At 41.6% G+C, this 20668-nt stretch overlaps 1 protein-coding gene across 5 annotated transcripts in view; it reads left to right on the forward strand.

The window, feature by feature from the left end:
• The window catches only part of TRAPPC9 (trafficking protein particle complex subunit 9), a 551813-nt gene that overhangs the window by 195981 nt on the left and 335164 nt on the right, over positions 1-20668 (forward strand). For all 5 annotated transcript variants that reach the window (XM_071803771.1, XM_065830982.2, XM_065830984.2 and 2 more), the window contains one exon: positions 8629-8771. In XM_071803771.1, coding sequence (XP_071659872.1) covers positions 8629-8771 — 143 coding nt within the window. The remainder of the gene's footprint in view (positions 1-8628; positions 8772-20668) is intronic.

Here is a 20668-nt window from a genome sequence, read left to right on the forward strand (position 1 = left end):
ACTATACTGTTTGGTGCTTTATGGAACAATATCTACTGGGAAAGTCTCCTCTTCCTATTTGGATTCTACCTTGATCGGTTAAGTATTCCGGTAGATTTAGATTTGCTTCATGCTTTGCATTCAGAGAAATCTAGAGGTACTTTCTGTCCCTTCGTCGCTGTTTAATTTCTCCTTAGAAATATGGAATCTATTTTTTAGCTAAAAAAAGAAAAGAGAGAGTTGTTGTGTCATTTATAAAACTACGGAAAAGCTAAAGTGTATTTTGTGTATCAGAAAATCAGGCAGATTAGCTGTAAGTGAAAAGATGAGCATTCTCCACTGAGAGACACAGCAATTAATAGATCTGATTTGGCAACGTTGCGCGTTATCACGATGCACTCATTTCATCAATTAGTTTCATGTAAAAATTCAATTTATGATAAAATTACTTTTTATGAACCATGATACGGTATTTTCTACAGGTAGATAATTTCAAATATGGTTGTTCATGTATTCCGCTTCTCATCTTCATTTCTAATTGTGGACCCTTCTTGGGCAGCCTAAGATTTGTGCCAGATGCCAAAGGTATCAGGAAGCATGAGTTTTTTTTCGGTTTTGGAATAATACTCATCTTGAAATAAACCTTCTTAGGTATAGGAAGGTCTAATTGTTTGAGGCAATGATGTGAATTCCTTCATGGAAGAAGCTTTGAAGAGATCAGCATCCAGGTCCCTATGATCTGAGTTTTGTGGTAACAGTTGAAGAGTCCAATGGCCAAAGAGTCAATGCTAAGAAGTGTATTTATTTTAATTCTCCTGAAAACAGGTAGGCAGGAGGTTATTCAGCTTATATAGATAACACCTGTTGCTTCTCCCAACACTACTGTTAAGCTTCATTTTTTTATACATCCTTTAAGTCTCATTTTTAGACAGACTTTATCCTCTGTCAGGTTACTGGGTGGAATCATGGAGTGTAGACTCAGTGATTAGAAAAAGAGGCAAAAAATCACAAGTATTTGTCTTTCATAGAATTGTGGAGTCATTTTGGTTGGAAGAGACCCTCAGGATCATTGAGTCCAGTCGTTAACCTGACTCTGGCACTAAACCATGTTCCTAAGAACCTCGTCTAAACGCCTTTTAAACCCCTCCAGGGATGGTGACTCCACCACTGCCCTGGGCAGCCTGTTCCAATGCCTGACAACACTTTCCGGGAAGAATTTTTTACTAATATCCAACCTAAACTTAGACTATTGTAAATTAAAACTCAAGAAAGTGCTAATCTAAATTAATTTTGATAGACAAATGAATACATAGGCAGCGATGTGCACATTTCTAAATGGCAGGACTGAATTTTTTAATGAGTACCACTCTAAACATAAACACAGTCCTTGCATTCACAAGTCCAAGGACTAGAAGCTTGGTGTGTTTGAGTCCCACAGAATCCCAAAATGTCAGAGGTTGGAAGGGACCTGGAAAGCTCATCCAGTGCGATCCCCCCGTGGAGCAGGAACACCCAGCTGAGGTTCCACAGGAAGGTGTCCAGGCGGGTTTGAATGTCTGCAGAGAAGGAGACTCCACAACCTCCCTGGGCAGCCTGGGCCAGGCTCTGCCACCCTCACCAGGAAGAAGTTGCTTCTCATATTTAAGTGGAACCTCCTGTGTTCCAGTTTGTACCCATTGCCCCTTGTCCTACCATTGGTTGTCACCGAGAAGAGCCTGGCTCCATCCTCCTGACACTCACCCTTTCTATATCTGTAACCATGAATGAGGTCACCCCTCAGTCTCCTCTTCTCCAAGCTCCAGAGCCCCAGCTCCCTCAGCCTTTCCTCATAAGGGAGATGCTCCACTCCCTTCAGCATCTTAACCATCATCTTAATCAGACTGGAGAGAATGATTAAAAAATCCCCAACAACTGCTACCTGCTCTTAATCATCTTAATCTCTGGGTTTTTTTTGTTTTTCCCCCCTTAAACACACTATAAATCCCAATTTTCTTTAATTTTGCCTCCCTCCTTCTTTTCTTCTTCTCTGACCACTCCCATATCAAACTCTGATGGGCAATCACTGATATTCATCAGTACTAAAAAGAAATAAAAATGTACTAGTTCATCAGTTCCACCTCGCAAAAGGCACCAGAGAACCTCTCTCTACAAAAATTAATTTCTCAGTTTCTTCTATTGGGTGCCACGCTTAAATTCCTCTAACAGCTTTGAGGATTGTGTAAATATCAGCGATGAGGAATTTCAGCTGCCTCGCTGTAACTGATTAAATTATCTGTCAGTAACAAAGAGAAAACGAGTTTCTCAAATTAACCACACTCTTCCCAACAGCAGCAGGTAACCCTGGCTATAATTACACCTGTAACAACGAAGCGATGGAAAGCCGAAGGCCTGCTCAGAGCTCTCCTGGGGGCAGGAGGGTGACCATGAGCCAGCACTGGGCCCTTGTGGCCAGGAAGGCCAATGGTACCTGGGGTGGGTTAGAAGGGGGTGGTCAGTAGGTCAGAGAGGTTCTCCTGCCCCTCTACTCTGCCCTGGGGAGACCACACCTGGAATATTGTGTCCAGTTGTGGCCCCTCAGTTCCAGAAGGACAGGGAACTGCTGGAGAGAGTCCAGCGCAGGGCAACAAAGATGCTGAAGGGAGTGGAGCATCTCCCATGTCAGGAAAGGGTGAGGGAGCTGAGGCTTTTGCGCTGGAGAAGAGGAGACTGAGGGGTGACCTCATTCATGTTTACAGATATAGAAAGGGTGAGTGTCAGGAGGATGGAGCCAGGCTCTTCTCGGTGACAACCAATGATAGGACAAGGGGCAATGGGTTCAAACTGGAACACAAAAGGTTCCACTTAAATTTGAGAAGAAACTTCTTCCTGGTGAGGGTGGCAGAGCCTGGCCCAGGCTGCCCAGGGAGGTTGTGGAGTCTCCTTCTCTGCAGACATTCAAACCCGCCTGGACACCTTCCTGTGGAACCTCAGCTGGGTGTTCCTGCTCCATGGGGGGATTGCACTGGATGGGCTTTCCAGGTCCCTTCCAACCCCTGACATTCTGGGATTCTCTGAAACGACAAAACAAAAAAAAACCCAAGGAAACAAAAGGCATCCGATGAGAAAATAGGCTAAAATCAGAAAGAATGGCTGAGCATTCCTAAGTGCGTGCAGCATGTTCTGCAAATGCTAATTTGTATGAGAAGCAAGAGAAGCATCGTGGGATTTGGGAAGAAAACGTGTTTACTGTTGGGAAAGTTGTATTTTTTGGTTTTTTAAGGAAGGTATATTTGAAGATTACACACCTAGAATGAATTATTTTTCAAATTTCAACCCCTAATCTCATGCGAAAACACACTCACTAGTAAGAATTGTTTTCCATAAGCAGTTCAGAAACTTAAATGAAACAATCATATTCTGAATATATATATATTTATTCTGGTCTTCATGCTGATTTTTTTTTAATGTTATATCTTAATGGGTGTCTGCAATGGTACATTCTGGTATTTCTTTGCACTTATTATAGTCAGTATCTGCAGTCTCAGGAGTAAACTGCCTGTAGCTAAGTACTGGCATTTCATCTGGTATTAAATATTGAGATCTACTTAGTGTTATTTTTACTATACTAAGGGAATTTAGAAAAAAAACCTGAAAACGCAGCGTATGTGAACATTTCTTACAAAGTGAGATTTGTTAATTTAATTATGGAAAATGCTGATAATGAATATTTCAAAAATTATGTTCCAGTTTGGAAGGATTTTGAGGGCAAAACCTTGTTTTTCCGTCTGCAACGCTAAACGCGGCATGTGTGGTCATGCAATACCGTAATCACAGAATCGCCTGGGTTGGCAAAGAGCTCAGAGATCATCGAGTCCAACCCTTGGTCCAACTCCAGTCCATTGACCAGATCATGGCACTAAGTGCCATGGCCAATCTCAGTTTAAAAACCTCCAGGGCCGGTGAGTCCAGCACCTCCCTGGGCAGCCATTCCAATGCCTGACCACTCTCTCTGCAAAGAATTGCTTGCTAATCTCCAGCCTCAATTTCCCCTGGCAGAGTTGAAGCCCATGGCCCCTTGTCCTATTGCTGAGTGCCTGGGAGAAGAGCCCAATCCCCACCTGGCTAGAACTGCCCTTCAGGTAGTTCTAGAGAGTGCTGAGCTCACCTCTAAGCCTCCTCTTCTCCAGACTGAACAAGCCCAGCTCCCTCAGCCTCTCCCCATAGGGCTTGTCTTCTGGTTCTTGTAGTAACAAGATACAGGGATAGAATCAGAGTTATTGCTGGTAAAATTGCTTGGGAATAATGTTAAACTTTTGCTTATAGAAAATGAGAAACGAATCGTTAGCTGGTTTGGGGAGATTTGTTCTCAATCTGGAAGGTTCTGCCTTCTGTAGAAGTAGCAATATAATGTAGAATTCTATGGAAATTCCCTTTAGATTTTGCTCTCTGCTTCTGGGTAGGAAGTTCCGTAGCCATAGTTCAGTAGAAGTAATTTATCTGAGTTGTAGATTATAATTGTTTGAACTGGCAGTTAGAATAAAAATCAATGTATGAAAGGAGTTACTGTTCAGAGTCACTGCTGAGGGACTGGCAGAAGATTTCCCGCTGTTGTCATTCAGATAGGAAACTTGAATGACAAGTGTTTTCATTAATGGCATAGTATTCTTCAAATATCAGTTCTTTTCTAATGTAGGTCTTAATTCTATTATAAAGTGAATTTGGGAAGGATCTCCATGAGCAGACTGGAGAGAATGATTAAAAAAATCCCCAACAACTGGTACCTGCTCTATGCAGAAAATACGTTTGAGGACAAAATACGTGAGATAAACCAAAATGGTAATTTTTTGGCAGTTTATCTGTAAAATATTTCTTGTTAATGTAATAGGTTGTATTAATGTTTGTCACCATTGGATAAGAGTTTTGTCATCTGCAACTTAGACTTGGAAATACTTTAATTCCCTTTCCTTCATCAACAGAAGGACCAATGAAGTAGTAAAAAAATTATGAAGCCAAAGTTCTATAGGTTAAACAATTTATCCATATTTTTACTGTCAAGTTTCCAGAATGCAACTCTGCTTAAAAACAAGAATCCCTTCCTGGTTTGTAGATATTCCAAATTCCAGATGTGTTCAGTTGAGCCTTTTCCTGACTACCTGCCCTGAAAGGCCGGTGAACTCCATCCATCCATCCATCCATCCATCCATCCATCCATCCATCCACCCATCCACATATCCATCCATCCATCCATCCATCCATCCATCCATCCATGTACCCATCCACCCACCCATCCACCCATCCATCCACCCATCCACCCATCCATCCATCCACCCATCCACTCACCCATCCACCCATCCACCTACCCATCCATCCATCCATCCACCCATCCATGTACCCATCCACCCACCCATCCACCCATCCATCCATCCACCCATCCATCCACCCATCCACCTATCCATCCACCCATCCACCTATCCATCCATCCATCCATCCATCCATCCATCCACCTACCCATCCATCCATCCATCCATCCACCCACCCATCCACCCATCCATCCATCCACCCATCCACCTATCCATCCACCCATCCACCTATCCATCCATCCATCCATCCATCCACCTACCCATCCATCCATCCATCCATCCATCCATCCACCCACCCATCCACCCATCCATCCATCCATCCACCCATCCATCCACCCATCCACCTATCCATCCACCCATCCACCTATCCATCCATCCATCCATCCATCCATCCATCCATCCATCCACCCACCCATCCACCTACCCATCCATCCATCCATCCATCCATCCATCCATCCACCCACCCACCCATCCATCCATCCATCCATCCACCCACCCACCCATCCACCTATCCATCCATCCATCCATCCACCTATCCATCCATCCATCCATCCATCCATCCACCCACCCATCCACCTATCCACCCATCCACCTATCCATCCATCCATCCATCCATCCACCCACCCATCCATCCACCCACCCATCCATCCACCCACCCATCCACCCACCCACCCATCCATCCACCCATCCATCCACCCATCCACCCATCCATCCATCCATCCATCCATCCATCCATCCATCCATCCATCCATCCTTTTCTTCCTTCCTTTTTTATGGATCATCCACAGGCAAAATTAGATTTGCAGCGACACCCCAACATTTCTTTTTGGTCTGCAGTGATGCAGTTTGGAGAAATCGAATAAATTCTGTTGATGTTTGTAAAAATGAATGGAATCCACAGCTCGCTCTGTTTGTGTGGGTTTGACGAGGCCACTGCAATATTTCTACAATGATATTTAAATGGGGGGCTGTAGCATTTGGACCACTGTGGTGGTAAATGGTTTTAAACTGAATCTTTGTAAGCTTATGAAAGTGTAAGGTTTTCTTTCTATCCTAGAGATAGAAAATCAGTCTTTCATGTAATATGTGGAGTCCTTTCTAAGGTATGTGTGCGTAGAGGGGTTTAAAGCAGATTGAATGGATGTTTTTACATCCTCTTCATATTACATGAATCCTAAAACAATAAAACTTTCTCCGATCACCTGAGCACTCCTGAAAAGATTAATTCCTTCAATCATTCTCCCCCATCAGAGATATCTACACTCCTGATGTAAGGTCTACCTGATGTTTTGTGTTTGTGCATGTGTGTACATCCCTAGGAAGCCTCCAAATTATCATGGCCAGGGAAAGAAAATAGCTTGGAGTGTTCTGTGGTTTGCAGAGGTATTCAGAATCTCTTATGGCCCCAGTATTAAATGTCCCCAGTTAGATCTTACATTTTGGGTGAGATGTCCTTCTAGATGTCCTCTAGGTTCATTGAACAGGCTGCCCAGGGCAGTGGTGGAGTCACCATCCCAGAAGGGGTTTAAAGGGAATTTAGACACGGTTCTTAGGGACATGGTTTAGTGCCAGAGTCAGGTTATGGTTGGACTCAGTGATCCTGAGGGTCTCTTCCAACCCAAATGATTCTATGATTCTGTTTTTGCCCTGTTCGCTAGCATGGGATGTGAGACACACACACAGGGTCATCAGCAAGTTTTCTTTGACAAATTCCTCACTACAACAGGACCAAGATTATGATGATGCCCTTAAACTCTCCTGGTCATCAGTATGATTGTATTTTTTAGCCATTTGCTAAAGGTTTTTCCTTTGGTACAGGGTGTCAGGAAGGGTTTTACCTATGAAATCATAATGCTTTGTGACCTTTGGAACTAACATTACATGTTTATCTGTAATTATATGGGACTGGGCTTAAGAAATCAGCTTTGTGCTATGGCCCTATGCAGAATGAACCACAGATCAATACTACAATAGTTTTTCCAAGCGGGATACTGAGTATTACAGCAATTATATTGAACATACATAGCCAGGATTTCAATAGAAATTGAAGACGATTCTCCATTTACGATGTCAGTAGTGTCAGATCCCTGTACCTGTGGAGTGTAGCTCTGATTTTTATTAAGCGGTCCAGCGGGTTAATTAGGATGAAGTATGTTTTGAATGGGTTTGCACTTCTTTTATTTTTGTATTTAATATTGATTAGCTCTCCTGACATAACATAAATGTGAGTTTATTAACTGCAAATTAGGAATTGACATAAACGGAGTAGACGGGTATGTCCAGAGTGTCCAGTCAAGGTTTTTATTTGTATTATAAGGTGACTCTCATGAATTTTAATGAAACTAAATTAGGAATTGGAGTTAGCCCACTTGACTTAAAAGCAAGCTGGAAATAAGCAAAACATTAAAGTGAGAACAAGCAGCAAAACGTGAAACTCTTGATTTTGATATACTTTAAATCGCTGGATTGTGGTTATTTTGAGCAAGCGACTGTATCAATGTTTCTGTTCCTTCAGCCAGATTTAGAAACATGAATATTATTTCTAAGTTAGAAAATCCTTAGGTTGTTCCTTAGAGCTTGTGAAAAGCGTGAACGGGTTTCATAAAGTGTTTGATACATCTTTAATGACGCGACGTGGGGTCAGGTATGCTGAGAAGCTTCCCACATGCTGTTCATTAAGGAAAAGACACAACCCAAAATTTAATCACGGAAATAAAGGCTTAGAATTATTTAAAAAAATGAATGAATAAGACTAATGCTAGAGAATCAGCCTCATTTTTTAATATTTGCTACCCAATCCCATTCTATAAAATGAAGGTGAGTGTACGTCTACAGCAATTGTTGACACCATATGCTCTTAGTTTTGTATAATCTTCATCTTTCCACGCTCAGCAACTTCAAAGGTTTTCCATTTGATTTTGAATGTCATGAAGCAGTGAATATTCTTCAAGCGTATGAAAGAGCGTGGCATTTAATAAACCTCAAGCTCTTCTAAGGGAAAACGAGCTCTTCATTTTTCTGTCTGTCGAAGGTGGTATGGAGAGGAATTCTATACCGGGAAATCCTGCTGACTTTGTTCTGTATTCCTTAGTTTTTAAAAGGATTAGGAAAAAAACCCATCTGTTTATGTAAAATGCAGTTATTAGTTAGATTGCCTTTTTTCTTCAGATAATAGAATGGATGGGTTGGGAAGGCAAATTCTTGAAGGCATAAAAACTTTGTTGGTAAATCACTTCTGTGGTCTAATTTAATTGAACTTGTGAAACATAATGAAACACCACTAGTAAGTAATTTACCTTTATTCCTCTAGACGCTGGAAGCCGTTTTGAATTTTAAGTATTCTGGTGGACCAGGACATGTTGAAGGATATTACAGGAACCTTTTGCTTGGCCTTCATGTAGAAGTAGAGCCGTCTGTTTTCTTTACCCGTGTCAGTACCCTTCCAGCAACAAGGTAAGCCCTTGTGTATAATATATTTGACTCGTCTCTCTTATATTGGCTATAACTTCAAAGACCATGCTGGAAAATGTCAATATTATCAGCAAAATGTAGGTAAATAGTTAAGTGAACGCATTGGGCAATTTCTGAGGTTCAGACATTTTTTAATGATGGTTGATTTTACCAGGCAAAGGGTTTATTGTAAAATTTGATCTTCCCTTCCCTTCCCTTCCCTTCCCTTCCCTTCCCTTCCCTTCCCTTCCCTTCCCTTCCCTTCCCTTCCCTTCCCTTCCCTTCCCTTCCCTTCCCTTCCCTTCCCTTCCCTTCCCTTCCCTTCCCTTCCCTTCCCTTCCCTTCCCTTCCCTTCCCTTCCCTTCCCTTCCCTTCCCTTCCCTTCCCTTCCCTTCCCTTCCCTTCCCTTCCCTTCCCTTCCCTTCCCTTCCCTTCCCTTCCCTCCTCTCTCTTTCTCTCTTTCCTTCTTTCTGCTGTTGTGGTGTGTAGAGCATTACATTTACTTTGTGCTTCTCTAAAAGAATCTTACCCAAAATTCATGTGTACGTCTTTGAATGTGAGAAATAAATGGTAATAATCTTCTCCTTCGGTGCTTGCTCTCTCGTGTAAGCCACAGAGTAGTTTCATATATTGTTGCGAGTTTGAAAGATCATGGCAACACAGGATGGCGGTCAAATGCCATAATAATGAAAATCTGATTACCAAAAATTCACCAGCCACTGAGTGCAATCACTTCTAATAATTATTTTTTTTGTGCTAGAGTTGTTTTTATTTGCTGCTAAATATGAAATTCCTATTCTAGATGGTTGTAGTAACTTTATATTGCTTTACGTACTGCTCAAGCAAAACAGCTTTTGCAAAAATGGATTCTGTAAGTTAATGATTTTATTGACCCTTAATCGACAATTTTTTTTTAATATAAGTTCATCTGTGCTAGTAGTTAAATACTCTACAGTCTTTAACTATTTGGAATTTATTCGAACTCTGGCAGTTCCAGAGGTGACCGTTGAATAACTGTCATTCAAAAGATGAATAGAAGAGCTTGGCTTTGTTGGGAAGAAATAAGGCCGACAATGGACTGTTTCATTGCACAGACGCTTGTGAGATATAAATATCAAGGAGGAGGAAATACCCTTTTAGATGAAGGATGAAGTTGGTGCAAGAAAAGACTGTTAAATTGCACAGGAATATGACTTCAGAAATGAAACCCAAAGATAGGCAAGAAAGGGAGGTATAGGGAGCATCTCCCATGTGAGGAAAGGCTGAGGGAGCTGGGGCTCTGGAGCTGGAGAAGAGGAGACTGAGGGGTGACCTCATTCATGGTTACAGATATAGAAAGGGTGAGTGTCAGGAGGATGGAGCCAGGCTCTTCTCAGTGAAAACCAATGGTAGGACAAGGGGTAATGGGTACAAACTGGAACACAGGAGGTACCACTTAAATATGAGAAGCAACTTCTTCGTGGTGAGGGTGGCAGGCTGCCCAGGGAGGTTGTGGAGTCTCCTTCTCTGCAGACATTCAAACCCGCCTGGACACCTTCCTGTGGAACCTCAGCTGGGTGTTCCTGCTCTGGCAGGGGAGATTCCACTGGATGAGCTTTCCAGGTCCCTTCTAACCCCTGACATTCTGTGGGAAGAAATGAATCTCCAGTATCCCACCATTGCAAAAATATCCAAGGACGGATGGACAGCAACATCGCTTGCAAAACACAAAGTGTTTTCACAGCAACAAAAGAAGCAAAGCCTCAACAAAAGTTACACCATATCTAGTTTAGGACTTGAACTTGGAGACACATGAACAAACGTGGGCAAGTTGGAGAAAGTCTAGAGCAAGAAGGGTGATAAAATGTGACATATACTACAGCAAAAGTTTAAAGAAGCTCTTGGTCTTGCTGAAGCCAAAGAGAAGACTGACCATGGACTTAAGTTTGAGGTTCATGAATGGCACCGCCAAGAGGACAGATATCTGTCTTTCACAGTGGGCCGTACAGTAAATAATGACGAGGACGTATAGCAACGGAATTTTAGGTTAGGCAAAGATCACAAAACGCTGAAATAGTTTTTGTAAATAATTTTTAAAATGAGACAAACGATTTTTTTGAATGAGTAGGTCGTGTCTAGTTTTTATAAAAGAGACTTAAACTGTATGGCTTTATTGGTAAGCAAGTTTGTTAATCATTTTGCTGCTTGTAAGTGTAGCATAATAGGTATAAATGTGTTATTTTAGGAACTGCTCTAGTCAAGTAAATCCAATGCTACTTGCAAAACCAGAACAAAGTACCTGGAACAGCTGTTTGCAAAACTCCAGGAACCTCGGTAATGATGGTCAGAGTTCCATCCCTGCAATGGCACATTCTTAGGTCTTTGTGAGGTTTTCAAGGTTTAATAAGCAATCTTTCTTTATCAACCTGGAAGTACCGCAGCATCTTTTTGAAGAAGATTCATTACACAGGATAAAATACTCAGTTCGAGTTAATTATTTGCATGCGTAGTCCCCTTCATTTGATGTCAACAATGTCCTTTGTCCTCTATGCGTATTTTTAAATGGACAACACAACTGCTCTTTGGTTCGCTGCAATTACTTTCCTATAGTCACAGAGTGGCCTGGCTTTGAACCTTCCATAGAAACTTCAAATAAGCATGATGCTTTCATTTGAAATTCTCTCCTTGGTAAGCTGGTTTTTGTGCTGGGTTCCCCCAACTGCGTTTTGCGTTAGATGAGGTTATCCTACCCTGCCGTGTCAGCCTGTTCTCAAGAATTTACAATGTGAGGAAAGCATTTAATCCCGAAATCTTTAAAATTAGATGGAGGTGCTAATACAAAGGTGGATTTTCTGCGTTATTGGCCATGTACAGTTTCACAAGTCCTGCAGCAGGTGCTAAATATAGTGGCTCCAATTCAGCCAAGTGCTTCAGCTCCTATTGGATGTGTTTGCTTCATTCTTTGCCTGTTCGTCATACTGATCAGTGTTTGGAGAAGAGGAGACTGAGGGGTGACCTCATTCATGTTTACAGATATAGAAAGGGTGAGTGTCAGGAGGATGGAGCCAGGCTCTTCTCGGTGACAACCAACGATAGGACAAGGGGTAATGGGTACAAACTGGAACACAAAAGGTTCCACTTATATTTGAGAAGAAACTTCTTCTCAGTGAGGGTAACAGAGCCTGGCCCAGGCTGCCCAGGGAGGTTGTGGAGTCTCCTTCTCTGCAGACATTCAAACCCGCCTGGACACCTTCCTGTGGAACCTCAGCTGGGTGTTCCTGCTCCATGGGGGGATTGCACTGGATGAGCTTTCCAGGTCCCTTCCAACCCCTGACATTGTGGGATTCTGTGTAAATCAGCAGCAACTTTATTTTACGTGATTTGCTGATTGATGACCTAGTTAAAACTGTGACTGCTTTTAATAAGCGTCCCTAAAGGCTTTACTGAGTCGCCAGAAAATACTCTAATATTTAAATTTCTTTCGAAAATGTTTTATTGCAAGACCTGTCAAAAGGCTGCCCAAATATTTTGTTTCATTAAATTAGATATATATTATCTGCTAAATCATGAAAGCTGCTTGTTTTTTACATGATCTCTTTCTGTTTGTTCCATACTATTGCTTTAGTGATCAGTAACATCGTTCCTTTGCTCTTGTGCTTCTCTGTGTAGATTCTCCATCAGAAGGAGAAGTCGTGTCATTCAATATTATGTTATAGAATGAAAAATAGCAGAAATATGTCATCTTCCAATCTGTTAACTGTTTATCATTAAATGAAACAGAGTTTGGTTTTGGGCAGTTGATCATCTCTGCCAACATCTGAGGCTCGATAACAGCAAATTATAAGTAAAATTTTCTACTTGCTCAGTTAAAATCTTGATTTACGGCTGAGATTTCATTGGCTGAATGCTGAGGCACTGAGCTATTTTTGCTTAGTCATGATGAGAAACTGTGTTTTATAATTTACCTTCTCAGCTGTCATTTCAGATTGAAATTTGTCATTGCTTTCATTTTCTGGATTCAGTTTTTTCCCTTTTATAGTGTTTGTCGGTTTTGTTCTACATTTTACCTCAACAAAAGTAAGAAACAATAGCTTGTTCACTGCTGAGCTTAAAAAGTCAAAGTAAAATACAAAATATATGATCATTGATTCTTCCCTTAGGCCTTTATTGAAAAAAAAACCAAGAAAAATGTTAATGAAATCCCCCCTAATTGTAACATAAAGATTATGGTTTATATAAAAGCCTTCCAAACTTAATTGATGTTTCTTTATTTAGCTGCCTGAGCACATATACATAGGAAATATCACTGAAACAACTGGGGATTCAGTTGTTTTTTGTTTCTCTAAATATCTGCTTGAGCTCGCCCAGAGATGATTGACCCACGGTACATAATCAAGAACACAGGGGTTTGCAGCAGCCCAGGGTATAAGAGAGAATGAGTTAATGTTGAAAGTTTTCCCATTCTGTTCTACAACTCACCCACCCAAGTCTTAAAGTGCTTTGTGTATCTACTTGCTTGACCGTTTATTTGCCATAAAATTCAAATAAAACTATATAGGTAAACTGTACCCACTGCCTCCTGTAATTAGGTATAACGTGTTGTGCAGATGAGGTTCTTAGGGACATGGTTTAGTGACAGTCTCGGGTTAATGGTTGGAGACTCAATCTTGAGGGTCTTTTCCAGCCAAAATAATTCTATGTAATTGATACCTTATCAGGTCTTAGCCCAAAAACTACTGATGTGATTCCGGGCCTCAAAACAATTCAGTGACCAACAGAGATCTTATGCTAACGGTTTGGTGGAAGGGAAGCGTTCTGTTCACAGTTTCACGCAATGTATCTTTTCATTTTGACATAGTCTTAGTTCTAAGAAAGTCTGACACTGCAGCTTGTGCTGACTAGATTGTCTCAAACTGTCTCCTTTGTGGTTGTGTCACGATCCCTGGAGAGGTTTAAAAGATGAGGTTCTTAGGGACATGATTTAGAGGTTGACTTGGCAGTGTTAGGTTAACAGTTGGACTCAATGATCTTAAAGGTCTTTTCCAACCAAAATAATTCTCTTCTCTTCTCTTCTCTTCTCTTCTCTTCTCTTCTCTTCTCTTCTCTTCTCTTCTCTTCTCTTCTCTTCTCTTCTCTTCTCTTCTCTTCTCTTCTCTTCTCTTCTCTTCTCTTCTCTTCTCTTCTCTTCTCTTCTCTTCTCTTCCCTTCCCTTCCCTTCCCTTCCCTTCCCTTCCCTTCCCTTCCCTTCCCTTCCCTTCCCTTCCCTTCCCTTCCCTTCCCTTCCCTTCCCTTCCCTTCCCTTCCCTTCCCTTCCCTTCCCTTCCCTTCCCTTCCCTTCCCTTCCCTTCCCTTCCCTTCCCTTCCCTTCCCTTCCCTTCCCTTCCCTTCCCTTCCCTTCCCTTCCCTTCCCTTCCCTTCCCTTCCCTTCCTCTCCCCCTCTCCCCCTCTCCCCCTCTCCCCCTCTCCCCCTCTCCTCCTCTTCTCTTTCTCTTCTCTTTCTCCTTAGTTTAGTGGGCAGAAGTTTGAGTCTTGATGAAATAAAACACAATTTTCAGAATTGACATTCCAGTTTCTAGGGTTGTCCGTATTTTCACTACAATAAATTAAAGCACATCCTCTTCAGATTTGGGTAAGAAATTCTGATCATTATATATTTAGAAACCATACAAGGGAAAGAGTGAACAGAATCACAGAATCACAGAAAGGACTGGGTTGGAAAAGCCCTCAGAGATCATCCAGTCCAACCCTTGGTCCAACTCCAGTCCATTGACCAGATCACGGCACTAAGTGCCATGGCCAATCCCAGCTTAAAAACCTCCAGGGCTGGTGAGTCCAGCACCTCCCTGGGCAGCCATTCCAATGCTGACCACTCTCTCTGCAAAGAATTGCTTTCTCATCTCCAGCCTAAATTTCCCCTGGCAGAGTTGAAGCCCATGGCCCCTTGTCCTATTGCTGACTGCCTGGGAGAAGAGCCCAATCCCCACCTGGCTAGAACTGCCCTTCAGGTAGTTCTAGAGAGTGCTGAGCTCACCTCTAAGCCTCCTCTTCTCCAGACTGAACAAGCCCAGCTCCCTCAGCCTCTCCCCATAGGGCTTGTGTTCCAGTCCCTTCCCCAGTCTTGTTGCTCTTCTCTGGACCCGCTCCAGCACTTCAATCTCTTTCCTGAGCTGATGGGCCCAGAACTGAACACAATACTCCAGGTGTGGCCTCCCCAATGCAGAGTACAGGGGAAGGATCACTGCCCTTGTCCTGCTGACCACGCTCTTTTGGATACAGGACAGGACACCATTGGCAGCATGTTTCTTCAACCCTGCTCTAACAGACATTTTTGTTACGCAACAGAAAGGTTCTTTAGCATTTTCTCAAATGCTTTTTGGTTTTATGTAGCTGAATTTTTAAATGAAATGTTGGCATTTTCTCCATTCAGAATGAGAGTCAACTACCTCCTGACAGGCTGCTCTTTCTAATCTTCTTTTTCTCAGTATTTCAATGCCTTAGAGCTTTGAAGGGTGGAGAAAAACTCTTGTTTTGGTGCTTGAAGAGCAATCTGTTTAGTTTGGAGGAAAGCTGGGATATGACCTTTTTAAAATGAATGGATTTCTCTACATGGAGAAAATATTTAGTCTTAAATTTGTTTTTATGTTAATGAAAAAGAATTAACAATAAAAGCCAGTCACAATGGAAACCCGGCAAATTCAACTACAAGTAAAGCCCTCGTTTTGATCAATTAGCACAATTAACTGTTAGAAAAAGCCGTCAAGCAATAGATTTAATAGCAATTTTTTAATGATCTCAGGACTTGATGTCTTTCTAGAATATATTCTTTATACACACAGCAGTGAGTTCAATATAGATTCTACCAAATGGGAACCCAAGTCACGTGGGACGTTACATCCAATAGTTAAATCATCTTGATAACCTTAAACTCTACTAATGCTATAATGTTGCAGTGGGTTCATGGAAGAGCAGCAAAAAGCAGCTTACAGATTGAGGGAATTGATTTTTGAGATCAAAATGTTAAATATGTACGGTTTGGCGCATGAAGACGCCAGAACATAAATCTGCAAATATTTATAGATGTGCTGGGAATATTTAGCGTAATTGAAAAGGTTTACAACTGGGAGAAGTCAGACGAGGACAGTTCTTGGAATATGTGAAAAGACCTTTTAATAGTAAGATGGATAATCTGACTTAATCGTCTAAAGTTAGTCTCAGAAGCTTCATTTTTAGCGACTTGAATAAAAATCGAATTAAAGCAACCCTATTGAAAACACAATAGCTCCAACTAAGATGCTGTAGATTGTTGTTTTGCTCTGTCGCTGGTTGTGTTTGTCGGTGGATTTTGGAGAAGAGCGTTGATATCTGCCACTCCATTGCCTCTCATAGTTTCCAATGCTTCTCTTCCCTTTCTCATGACTCATTTTGAGGGAAGATGTTGCATATGGCTGGTTAAAGGAAACAGAAAAGAAGCAGCAAAAGCGCGGATGTGAAAAGTCTCCGTGATTTCAGTCAATGGGGAAACAGAGCTGAGTCAGGATGTCGATAACTTCCCAAACCCCCCTGAGCGTTGCTTGTTTAAACCGACTTTAAAACTAAGCTAAAACCAGCACTGCAATAAGATTATTCACTGGAGTGAGCCGTCATTAGAGCACGGCAGCTGCGCCTGGTTTTTAATACCGCGTTCAACATTACCGAAGAATATCCTCTGCTGTCGTTGCAGAGCAGATTGGAGCAGTAATCACAATACCCCTGAAAGAAACTTCTAGATTACAGTCTAATTGTCTGATGCCTTAAGTTCCCAGGGCCCCAGTTTTGTGACTTATTTTTGGCATCGTAACGGTCGGCGTTAGCTTTATAAAATACAGCATGATTCATCATGTCACTGAGTTTTGTTTGTGCCGCATCCTCAATTCTGCAGTAGGGGATAAGAGTAATTAATTTATGCAATAAATCTTCTAGAGCTGTTGAATTAACTTTTAAGAAAATATTAAGAATTTCTTTTTTAATGTTTCTATCGACTTCATTTTCCATGTTATTTTGAGACTTTCAGATTATAAATCACTTATCCAAAAATAAGTTTCCTTGTCATTCCAGTTTGCATGTACGGCTTTCTGATGTATAGATTTTGTGTTACTTGTAAAACAAAATCTTCAACGTGAAATTTATGGTAGATTGTTTTAAAGGAAACGTCATGGACAAATAAGGAGGATCGTTAGAATGGAAAATGTTTGCACGTTGTGATTTTGAGTATTTTTCCATTTAGTCTCTGAAACTGTTTGTTTGACCCGGTTTTGTTCCCTTTCCATTAACAGCTGAAATGACAGATGGAAAGAAGAGTAAAACCCTTTCAAGAACTTTTATTACTTATCCCAGTGTCTATGTACAGTCCAGGACAGCTTTAATTCCTCTTCATTTAATTTGGACTTTTAAAATAATGCAATAATTTGTATATCATTCCATCCTTTGTATATGGTTCCATTCAGAAAAGATAGATGTTGTGTTTGTGGTGCCTGCTGTGTTTTTCTGGCTAATTTTAGGGAAATTAAGTTGGTATGATCTCTTTAACTGTTTCACCCTCTCTCCTCGGTAAATTTTGATTAGTTTTTATTAATATAGGGATAAGTTAAATATATTCCTGTAGATTGCGCACTGGGCAGAGAAGAGAGATCCTATTTACATGTTGCAGTGAGGAAAGGCAGAAGCACAGATTGTGCAGAAATGGGAAAATATATTAAGTACTCCCATCCTGGGCACTGGGGAGGCCAAACCTCGAATCCTGCGGTCAGTTTTGGGCCCCGCATGCCAAGAAAGCCCTTGAGGTGCTGGAGCGAGTTGAGAGAAGGGAACGGAGCTGGGGAAGGTGCTGGAGCACAAGTGTGATGGGAGCGGCTGAGGGACCTGGGGGGTTCAGCTGGAGAACAGGAGCTGAGGGGAGACCTTCTGATCTCTGAACTGCCTGAAAGGAGCTTGGAGCATGGAGGGGGTTGGGCTCTTCTCCCAGGTAACAAGTGACAGGATGAGAGGAAATGGCCTCAAATTGTACCAGGGGAGGTTTAGATTGGATATTTGGAATGATTTCTTCCTGGAAAGGGTTGTCAGGTATTGGAACAGGCTGCTCAGGGCAGTGGTGGAGTCACCATCCCTGGAGGGGTTTCAAAGATGCATAGATGAGGTTCTTAGGGACATGGTTTAGAGGTGGACTTGACAGTGTTGAGTTAAAAGCTGGACTTGATGATCTTAAAGGTTTTTTCCAACCAAAATGATTCCGTGATTCATATTGTTTCCTTAAATGCTTGTCAGTCCATACGTATATGGAATAAAGCTAGATGACAGGTTAATTTTGTGTGTGTTAATGTGTGAAGACACCATGCTATCTCAACAGATGTTCTGGAGGAACATCATTAATGTTTATAAATATGTGAAGGGTGAGTGTCAGGAGGATGGAGCCAGGCTCTTCTCGGTGACAACCAATGATAGGACAAGGGGCAATAGGTGCAAACTGGAACACAGGAGGTTCCACTTAAATATGAGAAGAAGCTTGTTCCTGGTGAGGGTGGCAGAGCCTGGCCCAGGCTGCCCAGGGAGGTTGTGGAGTCTCCTTCTCTGCAGACATTCAAACCCGCCTGGACACCTTCCTGTGGAACCTCAGCTGGGTGTTCCTGCTCCATGGGGGGATTGCACTGGATGAGCTTTCCAGGTCCCTTCCAACCCCTGACATTCTGGGATTCTGCCAAAAAACAACCACCACCAATCAACCAAACAAAAAAAAGCCCCAAACCCACACATCCAGGCACAAGCTGGGTTAGTTTGGATATGTTTGACCCAAACTTAAGAAGAAGGAGCTCATAACAGCAGAATGACCCCAAACCTCTAAAACGACTGGGAAGCCACTGATGACCCAGCACATTGTGTGAAATGTTGAAGTTCTCACCCTTCTCTAGGACGAATGGTAACTCACATCTGCCTTACTAGACTTAGAGGACTCAAAATACACTCAAATGAATTTTTTCCCCTGGTAACTCACCCTGTACCTCCCTCCCGAACCCACTAAATAATGTAACCTTTTATGTGAACGTGGATAGTTTGGAAAAGGAAGAAGAAATTGTGTAAATGTGGGGTATTCTTCCCCAGTTCGAGGCGTCAGTGGCTTACAACTGGTATTTCTCAGCCAAACATTTCAGTAGACCATTATGGTATATAATTTAATCACCTTTAAATCCATTTATTAATTTGAATGGTTTAGGTTTTTTATATGCTTACACAGTGGGCTTTTTTGTTTTTTTAATTAGTTTATATAGTATGAAGGTCAGGGTTAATGGTCTAAGATTTTCTCAGTTGCTTTAAAATTCATAAAAACAATGTGACATTGGAAACTTCTGTGATACAGAACATGGTTTAAGCAGCAGGTTGTTGACTGGATTTACATGTAGTAGTTCAGTAAATTCATATTGGAGTTCCTTTATCACACTTGCGTGAATATGATTTGCCTCTCAAATCTCATTTACTGACACTTTGAGACAGGTCCTTACTTGAATACAGCTTCCAGTATTTGAAACTTAGTCTTTTAATTGAAATATTTTTGTAACCTTTGATTGTATTTGGTTTTCATTGCTCTTATAGTCTCTTTGATACTGTCCTGTATTTACTCTGAACATCTCATGCCATCTTTTTCTACAGTCTTAATGTTACTGTCACTCTTTCTTATACCTGTATCTTATTCTTCTAAATTTTCCAAGTACTATAATAATTTTGTAACTTTGATTTTTAGTGTGAATTAGTTTATTTGCAAAACTTTGCTTCTGCTGCCAGAAGACACTGAGCAAGGCTTGAATGTTATTTCAGACAGTTATTTAGTTTTGCTGTGGGGTAAACAAAAAGTTCCTTTAATGTTGAATTTGTAAACACTGGAAGACTCTCTTGCAGATCACAACTTTGTATCTGCTGGAGGGACAGAAGTTTGCTGTGTCTTCACAGATCTTGTCCCACTCTCCCAATGATGAGATGGAAATGGGGCTAATAATTCTTCTTCTTCTTCTTCTTCTTCTGCTTCTGCTTCTGCTTCTTTTTCTTCTTCCGCTTCTTTTTCTTCTTCTTCCTCTTTTTCTTCTTCTTCCTCTTCTTCTTCTTCTTCTTCTTCTTGTTCTTCTTCTTCCTCTTCTTTTTCTTCTTCTTCCTCTTCTTCCCCTTCATCCTCCTCTTCTTCTTCTTCCTCTTCTTCTTCTTCCTCCTCTTCTTCCTGTTCTTCTTCCTCCTCTTCTCTTCTTCTTCCTCCTCCTCCTCCTCTTATTCTTCCTCTTCTTCTTCTCTTCCTCCTTCTCTTCTTCTTCTTCTTCCTCTTCTTCTTCTTCTTCCTCCTCCTCTTCTTCCTCTTCTTCTCCTTCCTCCTCTTCTTCTTCTTCTTCCTTTTCTTCTTTTCTTCTTCTTTTCTTCTTCTTTCTTAGAAGAACCATGACTTCTTATTTGCTCTAAATTCTTGCTTTTTGACATGTTTGCTTCAGGCACTCAGCTACCTTCCTGCTTTCTTTTCTATATTCTGTATTCATCGAGGTTTTACCCAAAGCCTCCATCCACACTTTTGCTTTTGACTTTTGCTAAGAGACATGCTACTGTCCCCAAGCAGAGCTTGCCTGTCATTTAGTACCTCATTGCACGTGATGTTGCTGTCACTTTTGTGACCGTAACCTTAACCTCCCCTGCTTGTCCCGTGAGTGCTCCCATCTCAAGGGTTCCTCCTGTAGAGGCTCTGAATGTGGATATTGTCCCATCCCACCAGGTGTGATCAGGTGTGAGTTAACTGGATATTTCTGCACGACAACATGAAGTGAATGACGCAATCACTCTGGGGGTCCAATTCAGTTGTGAATTTACTAAAAGCACTTGGTGGAGCACAAATTACAGCGATAAGTGACTTGGCAAAAGTG

Source organism: Patagioenas fasciata, chromosome 2 (assembly GCF_037038585.1).
Source record: "Patagioenas fasciata isolate bPatFas1 chromosome 2, bPatFas1.hap1, whole genome shotgun sequence".
NCBI classification, from domain to species: Eukaryota; Metazoa; Chordata; class Aves; order Columbiformes; family Columbidae; genus Patagioenas; species Patagioenas fasciata.